The following is a 22,134-nucleotide window of genomic DNA, read 5'->3' on the forward strand; positions in this document are numbered from 1 at the left end:
AATGCAAGTATCAAGTTGAACTGAACTTGTTTCATGTTTATACTATGTTGATGAATCATCAATTGTTCTATAATGGATTATATTAGCTTTTTTCCCCTGCATCCTGAACTTCTGGGCATAAAACAGTTCCGGCTCGCGAGCCGGTTCGAGCCAGCTCGCGAGCCACAGTCGAGCCGAGCCTGAATTTCTAGCTCGCTGAACGAGCGAGCCGAGCCGAGCTCGACTCGTGTACTTAACGAGCCACACCGAGCCGAGCCGAGCTCGTCTCGGCTCGTTTCCAGCCCTACCCAGGAGCCTAGAGATCTTTTCTCCGATACTAGGCTTTATATCTAAAGTTTGGAAAGTGGTGGAATATGAAATTCCACCCTCATCCTATAAATTTGGGATAGACTTATATCTAATTTTTGGAAGGTGGTGAAATGTGAAATTACAAACCAAATAAACTACCCATTCGTCCCAAAATATAGTTTTTTCTAGACATTTTTTCCGTCCACATTCATTCAAATTATAATGAATATAGACATACATGGAAACTACAATCATACGTTACTTAATGAATATGTGATTAGTCTAAAATGAATTATATTTTGGAACAGAGGGAAAACTGTATTAAGAACATGTTTGTTTCTTAGGAGCTAAAGCAAAAATGACTAATAGAGACTAGGTTCACTCCACTCCCACTATGGAAAAGTTCAGTTTGTTACCGTTTGACTTTACGAGAGTGATTCTCGCTAGAAGCGGAGCTGTGGAAGCTCTGCTAAACGTCCCTTAAAGTTTAGTCACACTTAGGAGCTAAAGATTCAAACATAAATAACTAAAAGTGATTAAATTGGTATTTTTCATTATTTTAGTCATTTTAGCTCTTCCGATCTTTATCTATTTTAAGTGATTAAACTTTAGTCATTTTGTTTTAGCTAGTAGATTCAAACCGGTAAGATAAGTTTATCTTTTAGAAAACAATTGTATTTGGATCGATGACTCCTCTATCTATATTTGTAAAGTAATGGTAACAATATAATCCTGTTTGGTAATGTAGGGGATGTTTGGTTTCTAAGCACTAATTTTTAATCCTCCATTTTTTTTTCTGGCGTGACGGGATTGTGAGCGCCCGTGTACAGTACCCACTATACATCGATTCGTGATCTCGGTCTTTCCAAACCAACAGGTGTTGCCTGCCCAAGTGCCCAGCCTCGCTTCTCCAGTCAATTCTCAGCCTCGTCCTCCGCCTCCGCTCCCGCTCTCTCCTCTCCTTGGCCTCCGCTTCCGCTCCTGCCTGGAGGCTGCATCAAACCCTACCGCTCCGGACCTCCCGGCTGGCCGCGAGATGCGACGCCTGTCCGGCCCCTAATCCTTCTCCTCGATACTGCCCCTCGCCCGCCCGCCCGCCGGCATGGGCCGCTACGGGCCCTTCCCTGCCGCCGCCGGTGATGGCGGGGGCTGCCTGCCCCTGCCGATTGTAGCGGCTGAAGGCGCGCTGGCTGTCCTGGACGGCGCCATTGCGACCGCGGCCTTCGTGCAGGTGGGTTGGTTCGATCTGATGTCACGTGTTTTCGTTCCCCTTAATATTAATGACGGAGCTACGAAGTAGAGGAATGATGTGGATGTGGATGTGTTAGATGGCGAATTGGGATAAGGACTGATTAAGCATGTGGTATCTATGCCTGTTTCCTGATAATTTTGCTTGTTTCAGTACGACATGCTGGCTACGTTAGTTGCTGTTTCTCTCTTCATATAGATATTCTGAGATGATACTTGCCCACCAGAGTTTTGGTTTGGTGTTAGACTGGGATGCTGGGTCCAATGCACGCCGGTACTAACTGGTGACGTGGCGGCGCGGTTGGTCGGTAGAGACCGTGTCGGCCCTTAGACTGTCTCCAGCAACGTCCTCTATATACATCCTCTATATCTGTCCTTTACAGTCTTCTCTAAAAGATTCCATCTCCTATATCTACTTTCTCTCCAACAACGTCCTCTAAATCACGTCCTCTATATATAAATACCTATATTAAAGACATTTTTAATTTTTTAATTTTTGTACATACGTATTTGTCATACTCTCAAATGTATTGTACATATTTTAGTTTTATTAAACCGGTTGTTTAAAGTATTCAAATAGATAGAGAACCGTTTAGAGAAACTCTACATATAGAGGATTCAGCAGCGTTCTCTAAATTTAGAGGACCGTTTAGAGGACGTTGCTGGAGGGAGTAGAGGACGTCATCGTTCTCTAAATTTAGGGTACAGGACCCTTTAGAGCTCCTTGTTGGAGCTAGTATTATGCCGGTTGGTACCGCCCGGCCCCTATGCCGGTTGGTACCGACCCGGCCCCTATGCCGGTTGGTTCGACGGGCAGGTCGGTGGACCGACCTGCCAATTGGTCGCTTCGGTTGGTACCGACCCACGTGCTAGACGGTCTGGTCGGTACCGACTCGAACGGGTTGGTAACGACCATGTGTTCTGATTGGTCTACGCGTACATCACATCAGCTAGCTGTTTTGAACTATTTAAAGTCAACAAAATTTAAAAATTCAAAAAAATAAAATAAAAATCCTATATTACGGCTCATGAATTAGATTTATTTATGAATTTCATATTTTTATTTTTATGTTTAAGCTATCCAATTTTATTTATGAATTATGATTTAGTTTTATTTAAAGTATTTATATTTTAATTGTTTTTATGAATTATGTAAATTTTATTTGCTTAATTATGCAATCAGATTTTTTTATATTTTAATAAAACAACTTGTTTCATTCCAAATAAAAGTCTGTAAAAGGAAAGCAGACGTGAGACTGAGATGGCTTAGACTGACAGTAAAGACTGTGCACTGGAGCGTTGCGCCAGATAAGAGTTGACGATGGTCAATTGTGCGGTCAGTAGTTCGGTTGATAGCTGACATGGCGGTTGATTGCTATTTCTGCCCTGTTGCCTTGCACATGAACTTAAATTTTTTATTTAATATCTCCCTCTCAAACAAGTTGCTGATGATTACTGTGTTTGTAACATTCAGTTAGCAAGGATTCATAGGCACAACCAGCTACAAGGATGGACTCGGCAAAAGGTACCTAAAGTTTCTAAGTGCTAGGTGTGTCTCAGTGTTTGCATCTCAGGCAATGTGTAGCCTAGCCTGGTCTAGCCAAAACATGCATTTGGTATTGGTTGAATACTAGCTAGCCTACATCGGCAAGAAACGACTTGCTCTGCCAGGCAAGCCGAATTGGTTCTCCATCATCTACATGCGTGTGGTTATATGAAAGATCGTGTGCTTTGGTGCTGCAGCTCTGAGCAGCCAAAAAAGAATTATTGCTTTTGGAGGCTTTTCCAGTATGAGCTACTTTGACCTGGCCTAGCTAGGCAAGACGCGCCAATGCAGCGGCGGAGCTTTGACAACATTGTGGGGGGACATCCATGAATTAGGGGGCACTAATGATGCGTGAACCAAATTATCCATACATTATTGTATGTTCAAATAAGAAAATTTAAGAACCTAGGGGTGGCCATGGCCCAAGTTTTTTTAGAACGTCGTAGAAGGTCTGTGGGTCATTTCATTAAGAAGAGAGATAAAACAGAACGGGATGAGGGTGTTAAGGCCTTTCCTCAGCTCCTTTGAAACTGCTTTAACGGCTCTACTCCACCAGTATAGGAACTTGTCACTAGATTGGGGCGACAAAGTAGGAAGCCTCAGTTTGGTGAATAACAGAAACCAAACTTCTCTAGCAAAGACATAGGAGACCAAACAGTGTTGGATAGTCTCCTCAGCCTGGTCACACAAAGGACAAGCAGCAGGGTGAGGCAGATCAGCCCTCGTTTAGCGAGCCGGTCCGCCGTCCAACAACGATTTTTGACAGCCAACCAGACAAAGAATTTGCATTTTAATAGTCTTATCTATCCTCTGTCCCTGCGCCAATGATCCAAACATAACCACCATTCCCCTATAAGTCCACCTTTCTGGTATGTTGTTTTAGGCTGCAGTTGTACTGAATAATGTCTCTATCAACAATAGATTCTTATTTGTCCCCGTAACTTTGAATGTGGCTTAAGCGAATCATTTGATGTCATGAACTTTGAAATCAAATTCCCATTAGCCTCTTTTATCCCATAGCAAGAGGTTTAGTTTTGTTTTAAGTCAAAGTTTTATCTTTGTTATGGAGACAATAAATTTTGGAAATGTTAACCAAAAAGTATTTTTAGGGATGGTAACGGATAGGATTGGAGTCCCTACCAGGGAGGCGGCGTAGGTTATAGGGATGAGACGCTGTAGGGCGTGGCTGGGTATGGTTTGAAGATGCCGTGGCTGCCGGCGAGAGATAGAGCAAGAGATGGCGCTACAGTGCCGTGCTACAGTACCGCAGGAACTGTTCACGGGGTTAGGCTGCCAGCGAGAGGAGGAAGCGGTGGCGGCTAGGACTCCCAGCTCTCTAAGGGAAGCCGGCAACAAATATGTTTTTTTTTCGAAAACGCAGGAGAGCTGCATATCATTATATTAAGAGGAAAAAGGTGAGAATAGAAAACCTCATACAAAGCCAAACAAACCCACACACCCACACACACTCTAGGATAGCTAGAAGTACAATGATATTATGACCAACTGCACTCATGACCATGAAAAACCCACAACAGAAGGTCGCCGATTAGTGCGCTGGAGCGGAAAGGATGCGGCAACAAATATGTTGCTTCTGTTTAGTTTCCCTAGGTACAAACTAGGCCATTTATATACTAGATCAGGCGGCGCCCCTTCGGGCGCCCTATCCAACAAAGAGTAAAACAGGAGCGAGCAATTGTACATGTCATATTCAAATTCAGCAGAGGATTAGATAAATTATTTAGCACAATCCAGTAATCCACAACTGATTAGTGCGAGACAGGCAGAGCAATAAAGCAATGAGCAGACCAAACACATAGAGAGACTGAACATAATAATGCATATCAAATTGGAACTACAGAAAAAACCTTCATTTGCTATAGCAATTAGACCGCAAACAAAATGAAGTGCAATAAAAACATAACTCGGGGCACATATATACATGCACACTATAATAGAAGTGTAGCGCTTGTTTTACATAGCAACCCTTTATTAATCTGTGCATCCATATTGTACACATCCAAAAGCAGGATAGGACATATTGATCCAGGTTCCAGATGCTACCACCAAAGGCTCAGCTTATATGAGGCATCAATAGGATATTTTGGTTTCATAAGACAAGCATAATTATAGAGACTAAGCTACAGACAGATCAACATACATCCCTCGCATTGTCGCGATGAACACAAAAACACGGTGTTTCCTTATCCAGGACAAAACCTAGGAGGAGATAAACACATATGCACTACATAGTTCTTGCGAACACAAAAGCACAACATCCCCGGATTCGTGACAAAACGTCAGCTTCACCGGACCTGTTAGGGGAAAGAGTTTTTTTTATGTAAGATATAAAAACTAAATAAACAATAGTAATGGCTGATTTATGAAACTCCAGTACATAACAGTTCTTTGCAAACATGCTGCAGTGTTTTTTGGGTGAAAGTAATAATAGTTTTCTGTGCATATAGTCTAGATTCCTTGTTACTTAAGGTATCAATACAGTCTCTGATGCACCCCTTTTACCAAATTTCCAAAGAGACACAATGCTTCAGTAACCTGTAGAGAAAATGAGTTGCGTACATGATTTCTAAAAAACGATTTTGAAGATGTCAGGTTTTATCAAGAAACTTCTGGCATTAATTTATTGCAATGCTCTCCTTTTTCATTCAGCTAGAACAGTGTTTTAATCCGATTCCATTAATTAGAATAAACTATGAACTTTAAAAATGGGCTTGGACACTGCCATAAGCGCTGAAAATATAAGGAAAAACAATGTTACTCTAGAAAGTAACTACACCAACAATATTTGGAATGAAAAGCGGGGAGACAGTTTATAGGATAGTTTGGAAACTCTCCAACGTCTGCTGTTATTGATAGGTATTTCCTTAATTTATTTGGGTTGAGGGTATTTTCAGTCTGATCCTTGGTGAAGAAGATGGTAATGTTTGTCATCTTTACATGTCGCTGCAAAACTTGTCAGTAGTGTTTATTGACTATTTTATATTGCCTGGGAATTTGATTATCTTTGCCTGGATGAGCAGCAACTGATGATGCACAGAATATGATGGTAAGATGTTTTATATTCTTTATGCAATTCTTGGTGCTTGTTCCTAATTGATATATGATGCATGGTACACCACGCAACACTTCAGCTGAATTCAGTGGTTCCTATGCAACTCCACCACTGCTTACCGCAGGACGCTAGGACCGTGCGATCAGGTCTCTAGCAAGGAGTCGTATATGGGCGTATTGTTCAGTTTATTTCCTGAGCCATTTAATTGGGAATTAGCCTATCATAAATAAGACAACATGTAACTAAGAAAGGTCAGGTCGATAGCATAAACAAGCAGATGTAGTCGTAATCAAACTGAACAAAGGAAAAATAAACATCAATTTCACATTATGTGATTGAAGCTGTTGTAGAGGAGTCATCAAATATTTCTACACTGCTGTTGAAACTGAATTTATATGTTAGAAGATATTCCTTACGTTCAAATCGCTACTGCCTCAAATTATGATCAATACAAACTAAGCACTGGAAGGCCAAGACCAGAGGACAGAGTATTCTGGCTATATTTTTCTAACAATAATAGTTTTCTGACTGACCAAGTAATGTATGGTTTTCTGTACAAGTTGCACTGGCTGTAGGACTGACAAATACATGCTCAAGTTATTTCAGAATAATGTACATATAGTTTTTTTGAAGTCTCAAACTTAGATTACAGGACAGAGACCCTGGTGGTAAAAAGTGAGCATTACAATATGATAAGAAAACAGATAGTACAAACAAAAACTACTAACCTATTTTACTCAATGCAATGTATGTGCACTGATGGAAAAATGGGTAACACATGTTAATTTATTCTACAACATTTGAAAAAATGTGGAACTTTCTTCAATCAGTGGGATTTGGTGATTCCATCGACCAAAAACATTCCAATTCCCCCTAACCAGACCTAGAGAGCATGTGTCCACCAAATCGAAATCACCAGTTCGATTGCACCAGGATCTTCAGTATGAGAAGGATTATGGCGCCTCTCGATGAAATATGTAACCCTAAACCTATATACAGACCCAGAGTGCACCTGGCAAACTTTAATAACAACATTTGCACTTGTGTGCACCAGGCTGGAAGCATGTCAAAGACGTATACCTGCATGGACGGAGGTGGTCCCGCCAGATCGAGCTGTGAGAGAAACAAGATCGAGTCCGTCGCCGTTTAAGCTTTAGATCCGAGGCTATGGGTCGTAACGCGTGTACGAGGATGCTAGCAGCCCGTGCTCGGCTTGGAGCGTCGTGGAGTGGGTCCAACGACGATGTAGAGCGCGAGCCGGTCAACTCCTCCAGGAAGACGCTTGCGCTGAGTGACGCCGGTGGATCCGCCGCCTCCTGTCCTTCGTGGTGGACCGCAACCTCCCTCGGTGCTCCCCTCAACCCCGACGCTGTTTCACCACAGCCCACCGCAAGCCGGGAGGCAAGGTCAGAGAGGGGGAGAAGGTGGACCCTGGAGGCGAAGGGGTTGGAGGTGGGGTCGTAGACGACGGCAACGAGGAAGAAGGGAGCCAGCGGATGGCGCGGCGTTTCCCGCCTGGGAGGCGAAGGCCGAAGGCGCAACGTTTCCTGCCAGGGAGGGCGACAGTGCTGTGGTTCTTGTTGCCAGGGAGGGCGATGACGCGACGAGGAGAGAAAAACGGAGAGCGGGGAGGTGGAGGCAGAAACACGGACGCAAGTTGTTTCGTTCTGTCTAATCCAACAAAAATTGTCGGGTCCGAGAGCTGCTATCCACGCGTCGGCCCAACGGCAGCCCAAGTACGCGCGGAGTGCGGAGAGGGCCTCCAAAACCTTGCGTCTTTCAAGACTTTAGATGGCAACGACTAATATGCAATCAGGTACTAGGTGCAAGCGTGTAAGCAGACTTTTTAGCCCGTTAGATCTGTATCCAACGGTAAATAGAATTGTGGTTTGTTAGGTTTTTTTTATAAAGCTATACCAGGTGGTGGTGGAAGGGTTCAAGTGCTAAATATGACATACCGTTGGATCTTTATCTAACGGATCAAAATGTCTGCTTGCCTGCTTGCACCTAGTACCTGCTTGCATATTAGTCGTGCCCTTTATATATAGATGCCTTTCTTCTGCTAAGACCGGTTCATAACCGGATCTCCAATTTTTACTCCAATACTTATCCAATCTATCTCTAACTAGATCTCCTATTTCTTCTCCCTGATCTGCCTTATCTAATCCTATTTTTACTCCAACACTTATCCAATCTATCTCTAACTAGATCTCCTATTTCTTCTCCCTAATCTGATCTGCCTTATCTAATACTAAACTGATTCCTTATTGGGATCGGTTGGCTGGGCCCTGGCCTTTCCGATCATAACAGTAACATTGACCTATAAACATGTCACTGTTGAAGTATAATGATATGAATATTGCATTATCGCTTTATGCTATCATCTGGCAGTAACATTGTATCGTTCAAGTCTGCTTTGAAAGCCACAACCAAAAGTTTTCTTTCAATATGGCATGTTTACATCAATACTTGGGTTGTTGGGTTTTGGATTGGAGTTAAATTATTATGATATAAATCATGCTAATCAGTTCTTGGCATTTGTTTCCTTTTGACCTATGAGCTTAACTGGCATATCCTTAAATGATATATTCCTAATCTCTTGCAGATATTCCATTTTATGATTGGTCTATCAAACATAGGTGAGACACACATTAGTCCAACGAACTCTTTTGTTTCTCTCTTCTTTTGTACCTAAGGTTACTGTTTTCCTTGGTTGTACATTGGGAATCTGCATACTCATATTTAGTGATTGTCTTTGTTTGGTTAATTACTATTCAAGTTCTGGTTAATGCCGTTTAGTTACTAGGCTAGGTTATTAAGTTACAATAGAAGTACCCTTTTTAAATGGAATGTAACACTATTACAACATTCAGGAAATATGTGCATAAGAACATAACTTTGTATAACCTAGTTTTGGAACGTTTATGAAATGTACGCGAATTCCCACTTTTTTTGTCTTCCTCATGTATCTTGCAGCTTTTTTACACCTTTCTTTAGTTAGGTGTGGTACATGCAAAATAATCCGATTGTTGATGACTCTCAATCGACGTTGAATTGTATTTGAACTGACTTTTAACTTTTTAAACAAGCACAGTTTATTTTAGACATCCTATTAGTTTCAGTCTATCAGAGTATCCTTGAATATAGTTGTCGCAGTTTCTAGTTCCCACAGAGGGTTTTCAGTAACAAATTTTCAATATGAAGTACTCATAGTAGATCTAGAAATGAAGCAGAACAAATGCAAACTACTCCCCCCCTATTTAATGTCAGTCTTTCTAGCATATTTTCATGTGTTCCATCATTACTACTAACTTGAGTAATTTTCTGTTTTCCTGTGATAGTATTCCTAGTATATTTCGTGTCTACCATCATTGCTACTTGTCAGAGATGGATTTGCTGGGTACATGGATGTGGATTTGTTCTCATGGGTATGTTTTCCAGAGAGTATGGATTTACATTAACTATAGTTCTTTCATTGTTCTCTTCTGTCAATAGTCCTTTTCTCATCCATTATTTCCTGACCATATCTAAGAAATCATTTCTCATTATTGTGCAGCTAGTCCACAGATATTGCTTCTTGCTTCTTTCCTCTTGCTACTGTCATTCTGGTAATTTACTGAACAATTATTTTGGTGTCTAGTAGTCATGATTAATTGATATGCATGTAGCTTTGTTAAGACTTAAAATGCACATCATAAAGATGACTTTTGGGGTCCCAGTGCATGTGTAGTTGTGCTTTATGCTTGATGTTAGCGGAGAGTCATTGATGCCCCACGGCGACGCCTGTCGCCAGTCGTTTATGCGAAGCGTGGACAGAGGAACATGATCTCTATATTTGGGCCGATATACCTAGAACGTAGCTCTGGAACGAGGATCATGATCCTGAGATATTTGAGTTCATAGGCAAACCTTTTTATAGATATTAGATACAACAAAATAATTCATAAATCAATCACAGGTATAAGATGTGATAGTAATATGGTTGCTGTCTATATTGATAATCAGAATGGGGAATACATGCGCATATATATAGAGGAGCAGTCGCTGGATCTATTCTCGCTGCACCGTCTATATTCATAGGCAAACCTTTGCTATGTAACTTTAGATTGTATAGATATGATAAAAAGAACCTGGATCTATTCTCGCTGCACCGTCTGGGCTGCAGGCCCCTGGTCCATTTGACCAACGCACTAGGTCTCCAACAGTCCAACTCTCATCCTATGGACATACATCAGAGGCACAGTCGCACGCGCCACTGCCAGCCTCCAGCGCTCAGCTCTAGCGTCACGCACACCTCTGGTGCCTGGCCAGCCAGCCCAGCGCCGCACAGTGTCTCCAACACTTACAGGCACCATCTGAGCCTCCGAGGATGCAGTTGACGGTGGAAGATCACAGGATATCTCCCACATCCACAAAGCTAGATGCGGCAGTTTGACGATGGCAATGATGAAGCTCTTATGCTTCTCAATGATCCGGCAGTTTGACGATGGCAATGATGAAGCTCTTATGCTTCTCAATGATCCAACGGCCTTCGGGACGATGTCCCAAGCATCGACCCAGCTTGCGATCGGCTTCGTACCTAACCCTGATCTGGAACCGGGACAGGGAGCCACACTGCATACCACATTTCCTGCGACTGTGGTTGAAGTGTTAATACACCGAGCACTCTCTTGTAGATGTAGTTCTTTCATATGGCTGGCATGTAGCCAGACTCCCCCCCCCCCCAAAAGAAACTCGAACTAGATCCTTACTAGCATCAGTGGATAACTGATAATTGGATAACTCTGTCGTGCATTGGCACATGCCAATATAACTGTAACTATTATATTTTAGTGCCTCCAGAGATCACGCTGCTAGGTTTTGAAAGCAACAAGGTGAGCTGGGTACACCTTATCATCTAGGTGACACTTAGGCGAGGCTTAATTAGATATCCAAGGTGTGCCACATTCGCTTGGACACCTAGGTGACACCTTTAAAACAGAGGCTCTATGCTTGTAATATTGCTCAGAGCCTCAGACCCTTTTAGGTTTTCCTTGTTTTCTCTCAATGGTCAAACTTTGCTGTGATGGATTGGTGGTACATACCTGTCATTTTTTGGGGGTTCTCTTGAGTTGTGAATGCCTTTTTTATTTAGCTAATTAGCTTTATATTTCTCAAAATTATGATGTTACAGGGTTGACCTGTGTCATCAGACAAATGATGAAGACGAAGAAGATGGAAGGAGTCAGAGTCACCATGAAGCTTTACTAGACAGAACAAAAGCGAAACCTGGCATTCATCCTGTTAATATCCGTCAGAGGTGTTGCCCAGGAATACAGCTTGGAAGCCGGCAAAAATTTGTGATTTTGGCAAGTTTCCCCCATCATTATGAGTTACTGATTGCATAATCATGGTCTTTGCAGATATACCTTTTACTTGGATCTCTACTTATTTATGCATTACGCCTTAGTTCATGGAGCTTTTTTTGTCATCTTTAATCATTTGACGCTTCTAGATTTACCACAGCTAATACTTAGCTACACATTTTAACCTGCAGGTGCTTCTACTGTCATTTGTTGTTATGCTTGCCTTTGCCATCCTCATATGGGTTGGTAGAGGAGACAATCCTATCGATTCTTCTCTACTGAAAAGGGTACACAGAATTTAACCACATCACCGTGCTGGGTTTCTCTGTTGCATTATACCAGATATCTTTAGTCAATGTTCATATTGTTGTACTGAAAAAGGGAGAAAAACTACATATCTAAAAAGGCCAAAATATCTTGTACTCCATCCCAAAAAATAAGGCGTATATTTTTTCACGAATATTAATGCAGCTCTTCATAGTACTTATCTTTCCTCCGGTGCCCCTGGGTTTTTGCTTAACGGATCAGCAAGTGGTACTGCGCATGCTGCATGGAATGGAAGGCAATTATTTTTGGCCTTAATTGTGTTTCAGACATTACGCTCTATTGGGTGCATGCAAGGAGAAAAATCTTGTTTCCCCGTCTACTCGGCTGGGACAAATAATCACGCGTCACCTTGTCTCCAGCCATATAAAGAAACATGCATGCACTGGGTAGGAAAATGGAGAAGGGCACATGCGTCCACAGTAGGATTGTAGTAGTAGTATGCCTTGTTTTTTGGGACAAAATCTAAAACTTTATACACCCTATTTTTTTGGGATGGAGTAATTTGGAATGGGAGTATTTCTTGCCTATCTGCTCATGCTCATGCATTCACACACCTCTGTCCATGCCGTGTCTTGATTTTTTTGCTTTTTAGTCAACTCAAGAATTGTTAGAGTATGCATATTAGAAGAATTCTTAAACTTTTCTGTATAATTACAGCATGGGCAAATACCTATCGTAGAGCCTAAACTGCACCTATTTTTATGCTGTTTGTGTTGGAATGAAAACCCTAAAATGACCTTCTTGTGCACATCGCTGATAGACATGCTTAGGGTCTGTGTAGCGGGTAGGGGTTGAGGCTGGCGAGGGCACTGGGGAGGCGACCGACGGGGAGGGCAGGGTCGAAGGAGCCGAGGTCGAAGTCGGTGCCATCGGGGCTGCCGGGGAGGCACACTGGTCGACCGAGGGCAGCATGACAGCCCGGGGGTTTCAGGTGCATAGGGGCCATAGGGGGGGCACCGATGTTGCATACTTGCATGCAGGAGCAATATAGGTGAACCTGTAGGTGGAAAAAACAAAGGTGGCTGATCAGAGGGAGCCATGGGGTCAATCTCAAGAAGAAGAAAGTCCAAATAGGCGGTGGAATTGATGGTGGAGCTCGAGGGGGACAAGGAGAAGGGGAAGTATGTCTCGGCAAAAACAACGTGACGAGAGATTAAGAGAAGATGAGTGGTGAGGTTGAGGCACTGGTGCCCCTTGTGATCAAGGAAGTAACCAAGGAAGACATAGCGGGAGGAGTGGGAGGCAAGTTTACGGGGAGCGGTGGCAGAAAGGTTAGGATAACATGCACACCCAAATACACGAAGATGGTCGTAGGATGGAGGGGTGCCAAAGAGAGCAAAGCGGGGTGTGGGAGTGCTAATCACCTTGGTAGGAAGGCGATTAAGGAGGTAGGAGGTGGTGTGGAGGCTTTCAGCCCAGTAGCGAGCAGGAACGGAGGTGTGGAAGAGCATGGAGCCATGGAGCACATGATGTTGTTAGTAGTACGAATTAGATGCTCAGCCTTGCCATTATAGGAAGAAGTGTTAGGGAAGGACATCCGGAGTTGTACACTATGGGAGGAGAAAAACGACCAAGAATGGTCGAACTCTCGATCGTTGTCACACTGGATGGCCTTAGGGTCTGTTTGGTTTAGCTGTAGATTCCTGAAAATCTGACTCTAGCTATGAGATTGCGAGAAAGCTGCTGTGAGCTGACAAACATGAAAAAAATAAAATTTGTTTGGTTAAAACAACTGTCAACTATAGATTCTATAAAAGCATGACAACTTGTAACATGGATAACAAGAATATGGAAAATCTAGGGTAAGAGGTGATTCTAAATTGAACTAGAGGAATCTATTCTGCTGTTGTACCCGTTTGGTTGAGATTCCAGATTTTTGGCAGCGAATCTGGTTGAGGACGCTGAACCAAACACACCCTTAATGGTGCGACTAAATTGAGTGAAAACCCAAGCGAAGAAGTGTATCAGAATCGAAAACATATCAGACTTCAAACGGAAGTGAAAAGTCCACAAATATTGAGAGCAATCGTCAAGAACCACCAGATAATACTTATAACTTGAAACATTGAGAACAGAACAGGTACACAAATCACATTGTATGAGGAGTTGGGGAAAGAAAGTTGAACAAGATGACTTAGCTAACAGTCATGACATCAATGCTTAGAACTGCCCCTAGTACAAGAATAACTGAACTACTGCACAACTTAGACAACACATGAGGGCCAAAAAGACCAATCAACGATGCAAGTGCTAGATGTAGTGGTAGTAATTAGGGCGTGCGGTTGTGCCGAGGACGAGGTCGGTGGTGTAGCGGAAGTAGTGGGTGGAGTGGACATAGGCAGCCATAGGGCACTGGTGGAGCCAGCTCGGAATCAAAGCCCGTGCATCGTTATAAGCTTCTAAAGTTCAGTTAAAGACTTAAATCGAAGCCCAGAAACATGAACTAGGTATTGTTTTGTACTATTTTAGAATGGGATCAAGAATAAAAAATAAATTGCACACAAACATAGAGTGGAGAAGGGAGACTGCATCAACTCATCGAGCGTCAAGCGGCTAGGCCCTGACCGGTTGCGTGCGACTCAAGCGACCCGCGACCGCCGAATGACGGGGCGCAAAGGTCGGATGGCGGACAACACCCGATATTGGCCAGCTAGATGGCGATGTGCGCGTCTGGCGGTGAGGCTTGGCCGCGTGGATGTCGAGGCGAGGCGTGCGTCGTGCGTACTGCGGAGGTAGAGGCAAGCTGTGCGCCATGTGTACTACGGAGATAGAGGAGAGAACCGAGCAGATGGAGGCAGAGGCTAGGACTAGGATACGAAGCAACGGAGGCAACACGGCTATGGCCAGAGCCCTAGGGTTCGATCGTGGGCTGTCACAGTTACCTAGGCTAGTGGGCTGGCCCGCCGAAGCCCGGGCACATGCCCAGGCATGCCGGGCCTTGGCTCTGCCACTGCCACAGGGTGTATAGGGTGCAGAGCTATCACATCGGGGGAGGAGGCTTCGGGTGGCGAGAGTTATCTGTGGTAAATTGGCGAACAAATAAAGGATTCTGAATGATATGGGGGCAACAAGAACGTTGCAAAGATGAAAGGGCCCTGGAAGGACCGAATCGCCTATAGAGGTGACCGGGAGAATGTTTCCATTGGCCACAATGATAGAAGAAGGATGAGATGGTAGAAGTGGGTGGAAGAAAGAGAGTATATCAGTATACTAGCATCCAAAGTGGTGTGGTAGGTGTTGGAATCAGCAACCCAGTTGGTGATAACAGAAGGGGTTAGGGTTTTTTGTGCTAAACGAGCTAGCAAGAGACTAATGATCCCACCCACCAGGCCGCTAAACCAGCCGATTGTGGTGTCAGGGGAGGCCACCATGCCCTTCATCTAGCGGTAGTACTTGGTGACGGAGAGGTCCGCTGACGAAGGTCCTGAAGGCTGTAGTACATTTTATTTAATTAGACGGCAAAATTTCATTTTCCTTTTCAAACTAATGCATTGCTAAACCTATGCGATTCTAGGGAATGGGAGATTCTTCAGAATAAAACTGAGAAAACCAAAATGTTCTTTGTAATATCTATCATGCGTTCATGCTATGATTATGGGATCTCCATTCAAGGCTGTCAATCTTTTCTGGGAAATGAATGTTGACTAGTGTATCTTATCTTTGTCAAGTATACACAGTTTCGCTATGCGCTTGTTTATGACTTTACAATTCCAGCAATGAATTTTCATTAACTTATTCATTTGCAAATTTATTGCTTTACAGATGTTATCCAACATTTTATTTTGCAGGTTTATTTGGATGTATTTTCAGTAGTAGTTATTGTACTTGGTGGTGCTCTGGCATGTTACGGTAAGCATCAATATTATTAATGTGTATGGTGTGCCATTATTATGTCCTATATGCTAGTCAGGAATTTTAAATATTATACACCTGTTTGTATGCACTGCCTTGTTGTGAACCGAAGATTGCCTTCCACTTATTCATCTGTGTTAGCCTAGTAGATTTGAGTTTTACTCTAGTTGCAAATCCTTTTTTCCCATCTTATTCCTTGGCAAAATTGGGAAATCGTCTGTCCACCACTAGCTGTAGTTGCATTGCACTCATGGATATCATTAATTTGAGAGTGACGCTTCAGCATTATAACTTTTATTTTGCTCTGATTTTTCTTTTTGGTCCTACGGTCATGTAGGTGCAGTGTTATTCTCGAAGATGAGCAAAGTTCGTTCTGAAACTGTATCAACTGAGAAGTGGAAGGTATATCGTCCCAGAACCATTCTTATTGTGTCTTGCATTTTGTACTTCTGAATTTTGATAAAAATGCAGCATTTTGTTCCTTTGGGTCTCATTTTTGACATATGAGTATTGTTTAAAAATGTTTAAACTTAGAAGTTTCTTGTGAATGGTTGGATCTAGATTTTAGTTACTCTTTTGTGAATAATTATAACTTTAAAAGCATGCATTGCTGAAGGACTTCTATTCTGTATGATCTCTGCAGCAGGGAAAGCATTATGTTGATTGATTCTCTTGAAGAATAAACATATATGTGTGAAGCACCTTTGCTATTTATTGGCAGGATCTAATGAAAAACGTATAGATATAAAAAAAACTCGGCCGGGAGGGAAAGACCATCCTCCTGGTATTATATTAAGAAGAGACCAAAACATGGTTTTGGTCGAGAAAATTCTCGAACCCTGGTCCCATCACTAGCGGGCTGTCACCGCCCACTCTACAACGGCCCAACCAAAGGGTGGCGTATAGGACGTAACCCAAGAATGGGCAGCGCACACGAGGAGATTTTTTTAACCAAGCCCGAAATTCGCCCCCGAGGGGGATCGAACCCGGGAGCCGAGACCTGCTACTCGGAAGCCTTAACCTTTACGCTAGAGGTCCTTTCATAAAAAACGTATAGATATAATATTATGAAAATATGCATACTCATGCTCTATTCAAATTGACAATTCTTTCCTGCAGGTTGCCAGTTTAGCTGCTGTCTCGCTGATCTGTTTCTCGTCTTCTGCTATACTTGCACTTGTGACTAATGTTCCAGTAAGTTCATTGTTTAAATCCATTTGTTTTTAGTCCATTTTTAGGTGACTTACATTTTCCATTTTTTGTTGCAGGTGCTTTTGTATTGGTACTCAACAGATGTGGACATCATCAACAATGCTGTTATTTTGTTTATATATTACTTCATAGGTATCTTTATTTTTCTTTATGCCTAGCAACAACACACCTGTTGTTATGGTCGCTAGATCGGTGAGGGATTGGAGAGGGAATTCGATGGTCGGAGCTGCTGGTGGGGAGGTGGTTCGGTACTGTTCACAGGGCGCCGGCCGGGGGGCCTCTGCCCACGGCCGAGCAAGAGGGGAGTTTCCCTTCTAATTCTTGCTTATTTTATTTCTCATCCATTGATTACATAAATAGGCCGGCTGGCCGCTCCTATCTAGCTAGAGATCCTTATCTCCTTAAAACTCTCAACAAACTACTAACTGATAACTTTCCTAGATAATCTCAACTAATATCCTAAATAATCTCAACTAATCTTCTAATTTTATCTCTAACTATCCTTATCTAATCCCCCTTGGAGGGCCCATGGTTGCTGCTGCCGCAGCCCCTCCGTAGGCCTCCATTGGCCCTGACAACTGTTGTCTCATCTACAGTCCTCTTCACTAATGTAGTTTGTGTTTCCAATGCCGTTTATACTCAAAAGCGGATGTTCTTGTTATTAAGCACTGTTTTCTATGCATTTTGTTGTCATCACTCATCAGGTATATGTACTTACGCTTCTAGGCCAGATCCTTTTTTCCTTGCATCCATATCCCCAGTCCCACCTGCAAGCATTCATGTGATTTGGTGTTGGACTTGGCACTATTTTTCTGTAAGGGCATTACAATTCACTTTCCTTTGTGTGTTTGGGTTTATTTGAATCTCTATCCATGTCTTTGCAGCTTATTGCCAAGCTGTATTTTACGAAGCAAATGACATGCTGCTTGGTTTGTAGATGCAAATTATTGTTGTGAATATATCTTGAAAATTTGTACTTGGTGCACTTGCGCTGTGCATGTCGAAGTGCAATGTAGAATTATTTTAAATGAAAGGATGAAGGTAGAAACCATGGTGTATGTTAGCTTGTTTACACATTAAAAATCTAGACTAGACTACCTCTTGAGTTTTCTCTTTTCCAACTGTGCTTATTTACTGGATCATTGGTGTATATTTCTTGTAGGCTCGTCAGTGCCATCAGGATTTGTTCTATGGATCATGAGAGAGATGCCTCATCGGCAGGTAGTTGAAAGATCCGTAGAATCGAGGGTGGTTACTTTGTTCAGGGAAAGACCATCAACTACGCAGGATCCACAGTGGAGGACAGCTGTCACATCCTCAAACAAGGTACTCCAGATATTTCATCCTTAAAATGAAATTATTCAATTCTAGTGCTGAACATGATTCTAGTGCTGAACATGCTTCTCAAACACTGATGGCACTGCATTAGGATCTGCTAAATATATAAAAACCTCTCTATGTAGGCCCTCAAGTCAAGCCCAATTTAACCTGAAGACAAACCATCGACAGTGATACCTCACGTTCTGCTTAATGTGCTGGGACTAATACCAACACGTCAGGGTCACAACTGGCGTCTGCTGGCATTGCGCTAACTGATGCATTTAGAACTGAAGGTTGGGGCCATATTTGAAGAATTAACAAAATGTAAATAGCTTTGGCAGTTACTTTACCCTTTTAGATGTAACAAACTCATCCCGTTGGTTACATGTACCTTGTTTTATTTAGCGCTTCATCTAATTTACCGTAGAAGGCATGTGTTCAACCGATCTTTGGGCTGTTTGGTTCTTTTAGTCACTTCTAAATTTTAGGTACTAAACTTTAGTTCCTAGAAATTCTATTTAAAAACTCTATTTTAGTCATTTCGATTGGTATTTTACGGACTAAAAGTGACTAAACTTTATTCACTAAAGTTACTAAAGTTTAAGAGGTAACCAAAAGTCACCTTAATTACCCGCGGGTACTATGAATCATCGAGAAATTCTAACATACTTTTACTAGTTGTGAAATGTTTTAATGCTTGTCAAGATACTAGTTCATACCCTTTTATACTATTGTTAAAGAAAAAAAACAAAGTCCTAAATTATTTTAGGGGTCTTTCTACTCGAAACGATATTTAGAACTAGTTTATCTTTAACCTTGTTTTTCTCCTTTCAAAACCAAAATAAAATTCGAAATTAGGGGCATGAAAACTATAATTTGCCCAAACAATCTTTGTTATCGTGATCTAAATTTAATTTGTATTACTCATGATATTCTTGTATTGTCATTAATCATCAAAACAATTAAGGACCTAGATGCTTTCAATCTTTCTTTTTGGTAATTGATGTAAACACTTTAAAGGGAAACGAGTCTTAATATATTTCTATATGTGTTTTGGTGTTTGATGTCCATCAAAACCATATGGACTAACAAGTTTACTAAGTTTATGATTCGCTGGTTCATAAGATCAACATCTAAGACTCCAAACCCAAACCGCTCAAATCTAGCTAAATATGGGCAAACCTTGGAAAAGAGGAACTTGCAGTAGTTCTATACTTTGGATAAGTTCTAAACATGTCACTCGAATTTAAGGATAAATCCAGACACAAATCAAATGTGTGGTAGAATCAAGTCTCACACATATGAGACTCATGGTACATAAAGTAATGTCACATCTTAATTATATAGTAGAGGTTTTGTACAAAATAGCTAAATAAATATATCATATGACGACAACAATCCTCTACAACCATAGTTGATCGGGAGACAACGACCTAGACCTCTCACAAACTCATCGCTACATCCTTCATTCTCCTTAGCTTATGTTACATGTTCTTGATCTGGGGGTGAGTACAACAAGGGTGAGCTCACGTACGTTCATCGCTCAATAAGTTGTGGGGAATAATGTGTATGAGCTCACTTATGGTGGAGGCTCATGTAAAGTGTAAGGCTTACCAAAGAGAATGGTTAAGGCTCAACGTTGCTTTTAACAAGTTGGTCAAAATTTTATTAGCAGTTATTAAGTATAAGTAGATATCATCCCAATTAAATAAGAGATCACAATTAATAACAAATCCCATAGTACAATGCAAATGATAGATTAAGTTTAATGCATAAGTTAATCACGTGAGAGTCATGAGTCGCTCTTGACTATGAGCACGACTGATATACCAGTTTTACACTCTATAGAGGTTGCACATATTTACCCACAAGCCGTGATACCCACCTTCCACGGGGTCATGAATCCCATACACCTCTATAGAGGAGGCGATGTAGGGTAGCACTACGAGGCATTTCCAAAGTTCCACTAGTTCGAGAAAACCCGCTACGGTGTTAGAAAGAAGGAAGCATATGAATCCCTCGTCCAAAAAGCTGTACAGACAGTTCGACCCGAGGACCTCCGTATACTCTGCAGCGACGCACTCCCCGCTTGACCCTTTTGGGTAAGGTAATCTCTCCCTAGCTTTCCTAATTACTTGGTCAAGGGTGTCCCATTCCCCCCTTGTAGTAGCACTGCTATCTCAAGTTAAGCTCCATGTTCCAATTAATACCATAATCTTATCATGAACAATAAATAATCCAGTAACAATGATAAAAGCATGATCATATGTCATATATCATTACTTCCCAAAAACTAGGTAGATCATATCTAAACTACCCAATAGTTCATTTGTTTGCAACGTGTGGGGTAAACAAAACTAGGGTAACCTATTAGGTCCCATCCAATTAACCTGAGAATCTCACAGTGAATAACATGAACATTATTAGGTAAAAATAGTGACAAGGACACAACTTGCCTTAGACTTGTGATATCCAAGTGATTTACCAAGTTGGTCTTCTGATTTCTCGTCATCTCGCTTCTATGCGTAACAATACATACAATCAAACAAATAACGGGTATGGTAATATTACACCAAAGCATATAAACAAACAGCATAAGAATATTTTACGCGCCGCTACGAGATCATAGATTCAAGAACCACTAAAATCAGAGTTACGGTTAAAAATATATGATTTTCGAAAGATCTATGTTATTTTGGTTAATATAAATCTTGTGATAAAAGATATTACAAATAAATAACAAATCTAGGTTATAAGTAGGTTAGAGGTCATCTTTTAATTAAATTATAATTATAGTCAGATTATCCCTAATTAGAGAAGTTAATTTAATAGTTATAGGTTACACAATATCTAATTATACAGATGTGTGATATAGCACAAATGATGTTGCTATTGCATAGGAAATTTTATTACGAAACTAACGCAATTTGAACGGACTAAAATAGGGTTAAAGTAGAGAAGTTATTGATTTTCTAACTTTTGGATTTTATTTTATACTAAAAATCATTTTCAGATTTAATTTATAATTTCTTGGGCTTTATTGGAATGCAGGCACTATTTACATAAAAGCAAGGGTGTAATCATAAATTCTTGGACCTCTTTTTAATAACTTTTATCGTACAGGGGACAACAGGTTTATTTTTAAAATATATGAGGTCTCTTTTGCAAAAATGCTCGGGCGAAGGGTTATCGGTTAATATGAGCCGCTCAGATCTAGATCAATGGCCCTGATTTAACGCGTGAAGGGGTTTGCAGATATCTAACTCAATTAGACCGTTTCGATCTCGACGATCTAGGTTTAATGAAGACACAATCTAATCTTAGCCATCCGCAAATAGATCAACGGTCCAGACCTATCCCCGAACTGGTACTTGAATGATCTAATCTTGTGCGTTCAATAAGGATCCGATGGTCATAGTGCACCACCACACTCCTCTCACCTTTTTGCCGAGTCAGAGCGGTGTTGTGACCCATACCCGGCGACGCCATGGCCGGGGTAACCCATCCGTGGTACTGGTGCCCCGTTCCTTCCCCTCGAATCGCTCAATACATGTAGAAGAAGATCACAAACTCGAAGAGGCTACTTACCGGTGACGAATTACGATGGCTCGAGCTAGCCACGGTAGACGACGGCTTGGTGGCTCCGGTGAGAAATCATCGGTGACCTGGTGGTACTCCCCTCTCGTGAAGGCTACGGACACGTTACCGAAGACGTGGCAAAGCTTCCTGTCCTGGCCCTAAGAACTCGACGCCGGCGCACGCATGAATCAACGACGGAGACGGATTATCTCTCCTCGATCTCTCTCTGCCCACGCGCTCTCTTTCAGGACGGTTCCCAGCTCCTTTGCTCAAGACAGTGGAGGGGGAGAAGGCATGTGGCTTATATATATATATATATATATATATATATATATATATATATA

General features: G+C 41.8%; 1 protein-coding gene and 1 long non-coding RNA gene across 2 annotated transcripts; one reads left to right on the forward strand and one right to left on the reverse strand.

Moving 5' to 3' along the window:
* The first annotated feature begins 1,160 nt into the window (after nucleotides 1-1,160).
* Nucleotides 1,161-18,655, forward strand: LOC100191812 (uncharacterized). Its single transcript, NM_001137236.1, has 13 exons — nucleotides 1,161-1,519; nucleotides 3,011-3,061; nucleotides 8,761-8,794; nucleotides 9,497-9,583; nucleotides 9,712-9,763; nucleotides 11,329-11,503; nucleotides 11,692-11,787; nucleotides 15,616-15,676; nucleotides 16,017-16,081; nucleotides 16,799-16,873; nucleotides 16,948-17,023; nucleotides 18,054-18,217; nucleotides 18,355-18,655. Exons 1-13 carry the CDS (start codon nucleotides 1,391-1,393, stop codon nucleotides 18,376-18,378), a joined length of 1,089 nt encoding a protein of 362 aa, NP_001130708.1. The 5' UTR covers nucleotides 1,161-1,390; the 3' UTR covers nucleotides 18,379-18,655.
* A 1,315-nt stretch (nucleotides 18,656-19,970) lies between these two features.
* On the reverse strand, nucleotides 19,971-22,066 carry LOC118476739 (uncharacterized). The gene is made up of 2 exons (XR_004857348.1): nucleotides 21,800-22,066; nucleotides 19,971-20,730 (listed from the first exon to the last, which is right to left on the reverse strand). It is a non-coding gene; the product is annotated as an uncharacterized lncRNA (long non-coding RNA).
* Nucleotides 22,067-22,134: the final 68 nt, after the last annotated feature.

The sequence above is a fragment of the Zea mays genome, chromosome 3, assembly GCF_902167145.1.
Source record: "Zea mays cultivar B73 chromosome 3, Zm-B73-REFERENCE-NAM-5.0, whole genome shotgun sequence".
Taxonomy (NCBI): domain Eukaryota; kingdom Viridiplantae; phylum Streptophyta; class Magnoliopsida; order Poales; family Poaceae; genus Zea; species Zea mays.

Excerpts from the sequence above, each read along its gene's own strand:
- LOC100191812 (NM_001137236.1), top strand. The coding sequence starts at position 1,391 with ATGGGCCGCTACGGGCCCTTCCCTGCCGCCGCCGGTGATGGCGGGGGC. Across the intron at positions 9,584-9,711 it reads ATGTGGATTTGTTCTCATGG|CTAGTCCACAGATATTGCTT; the intron begins GTATGTTTTCCA and ends ATTATTGTGCAG. Across the intron at positions 18,218-18,354 it reads CTGTCACATCCTCAAACAAG|GCCCTCAAGTCAAGCCCAAT; the intron begins GTACTCCAGATA and ends CTCTCTATGTAG.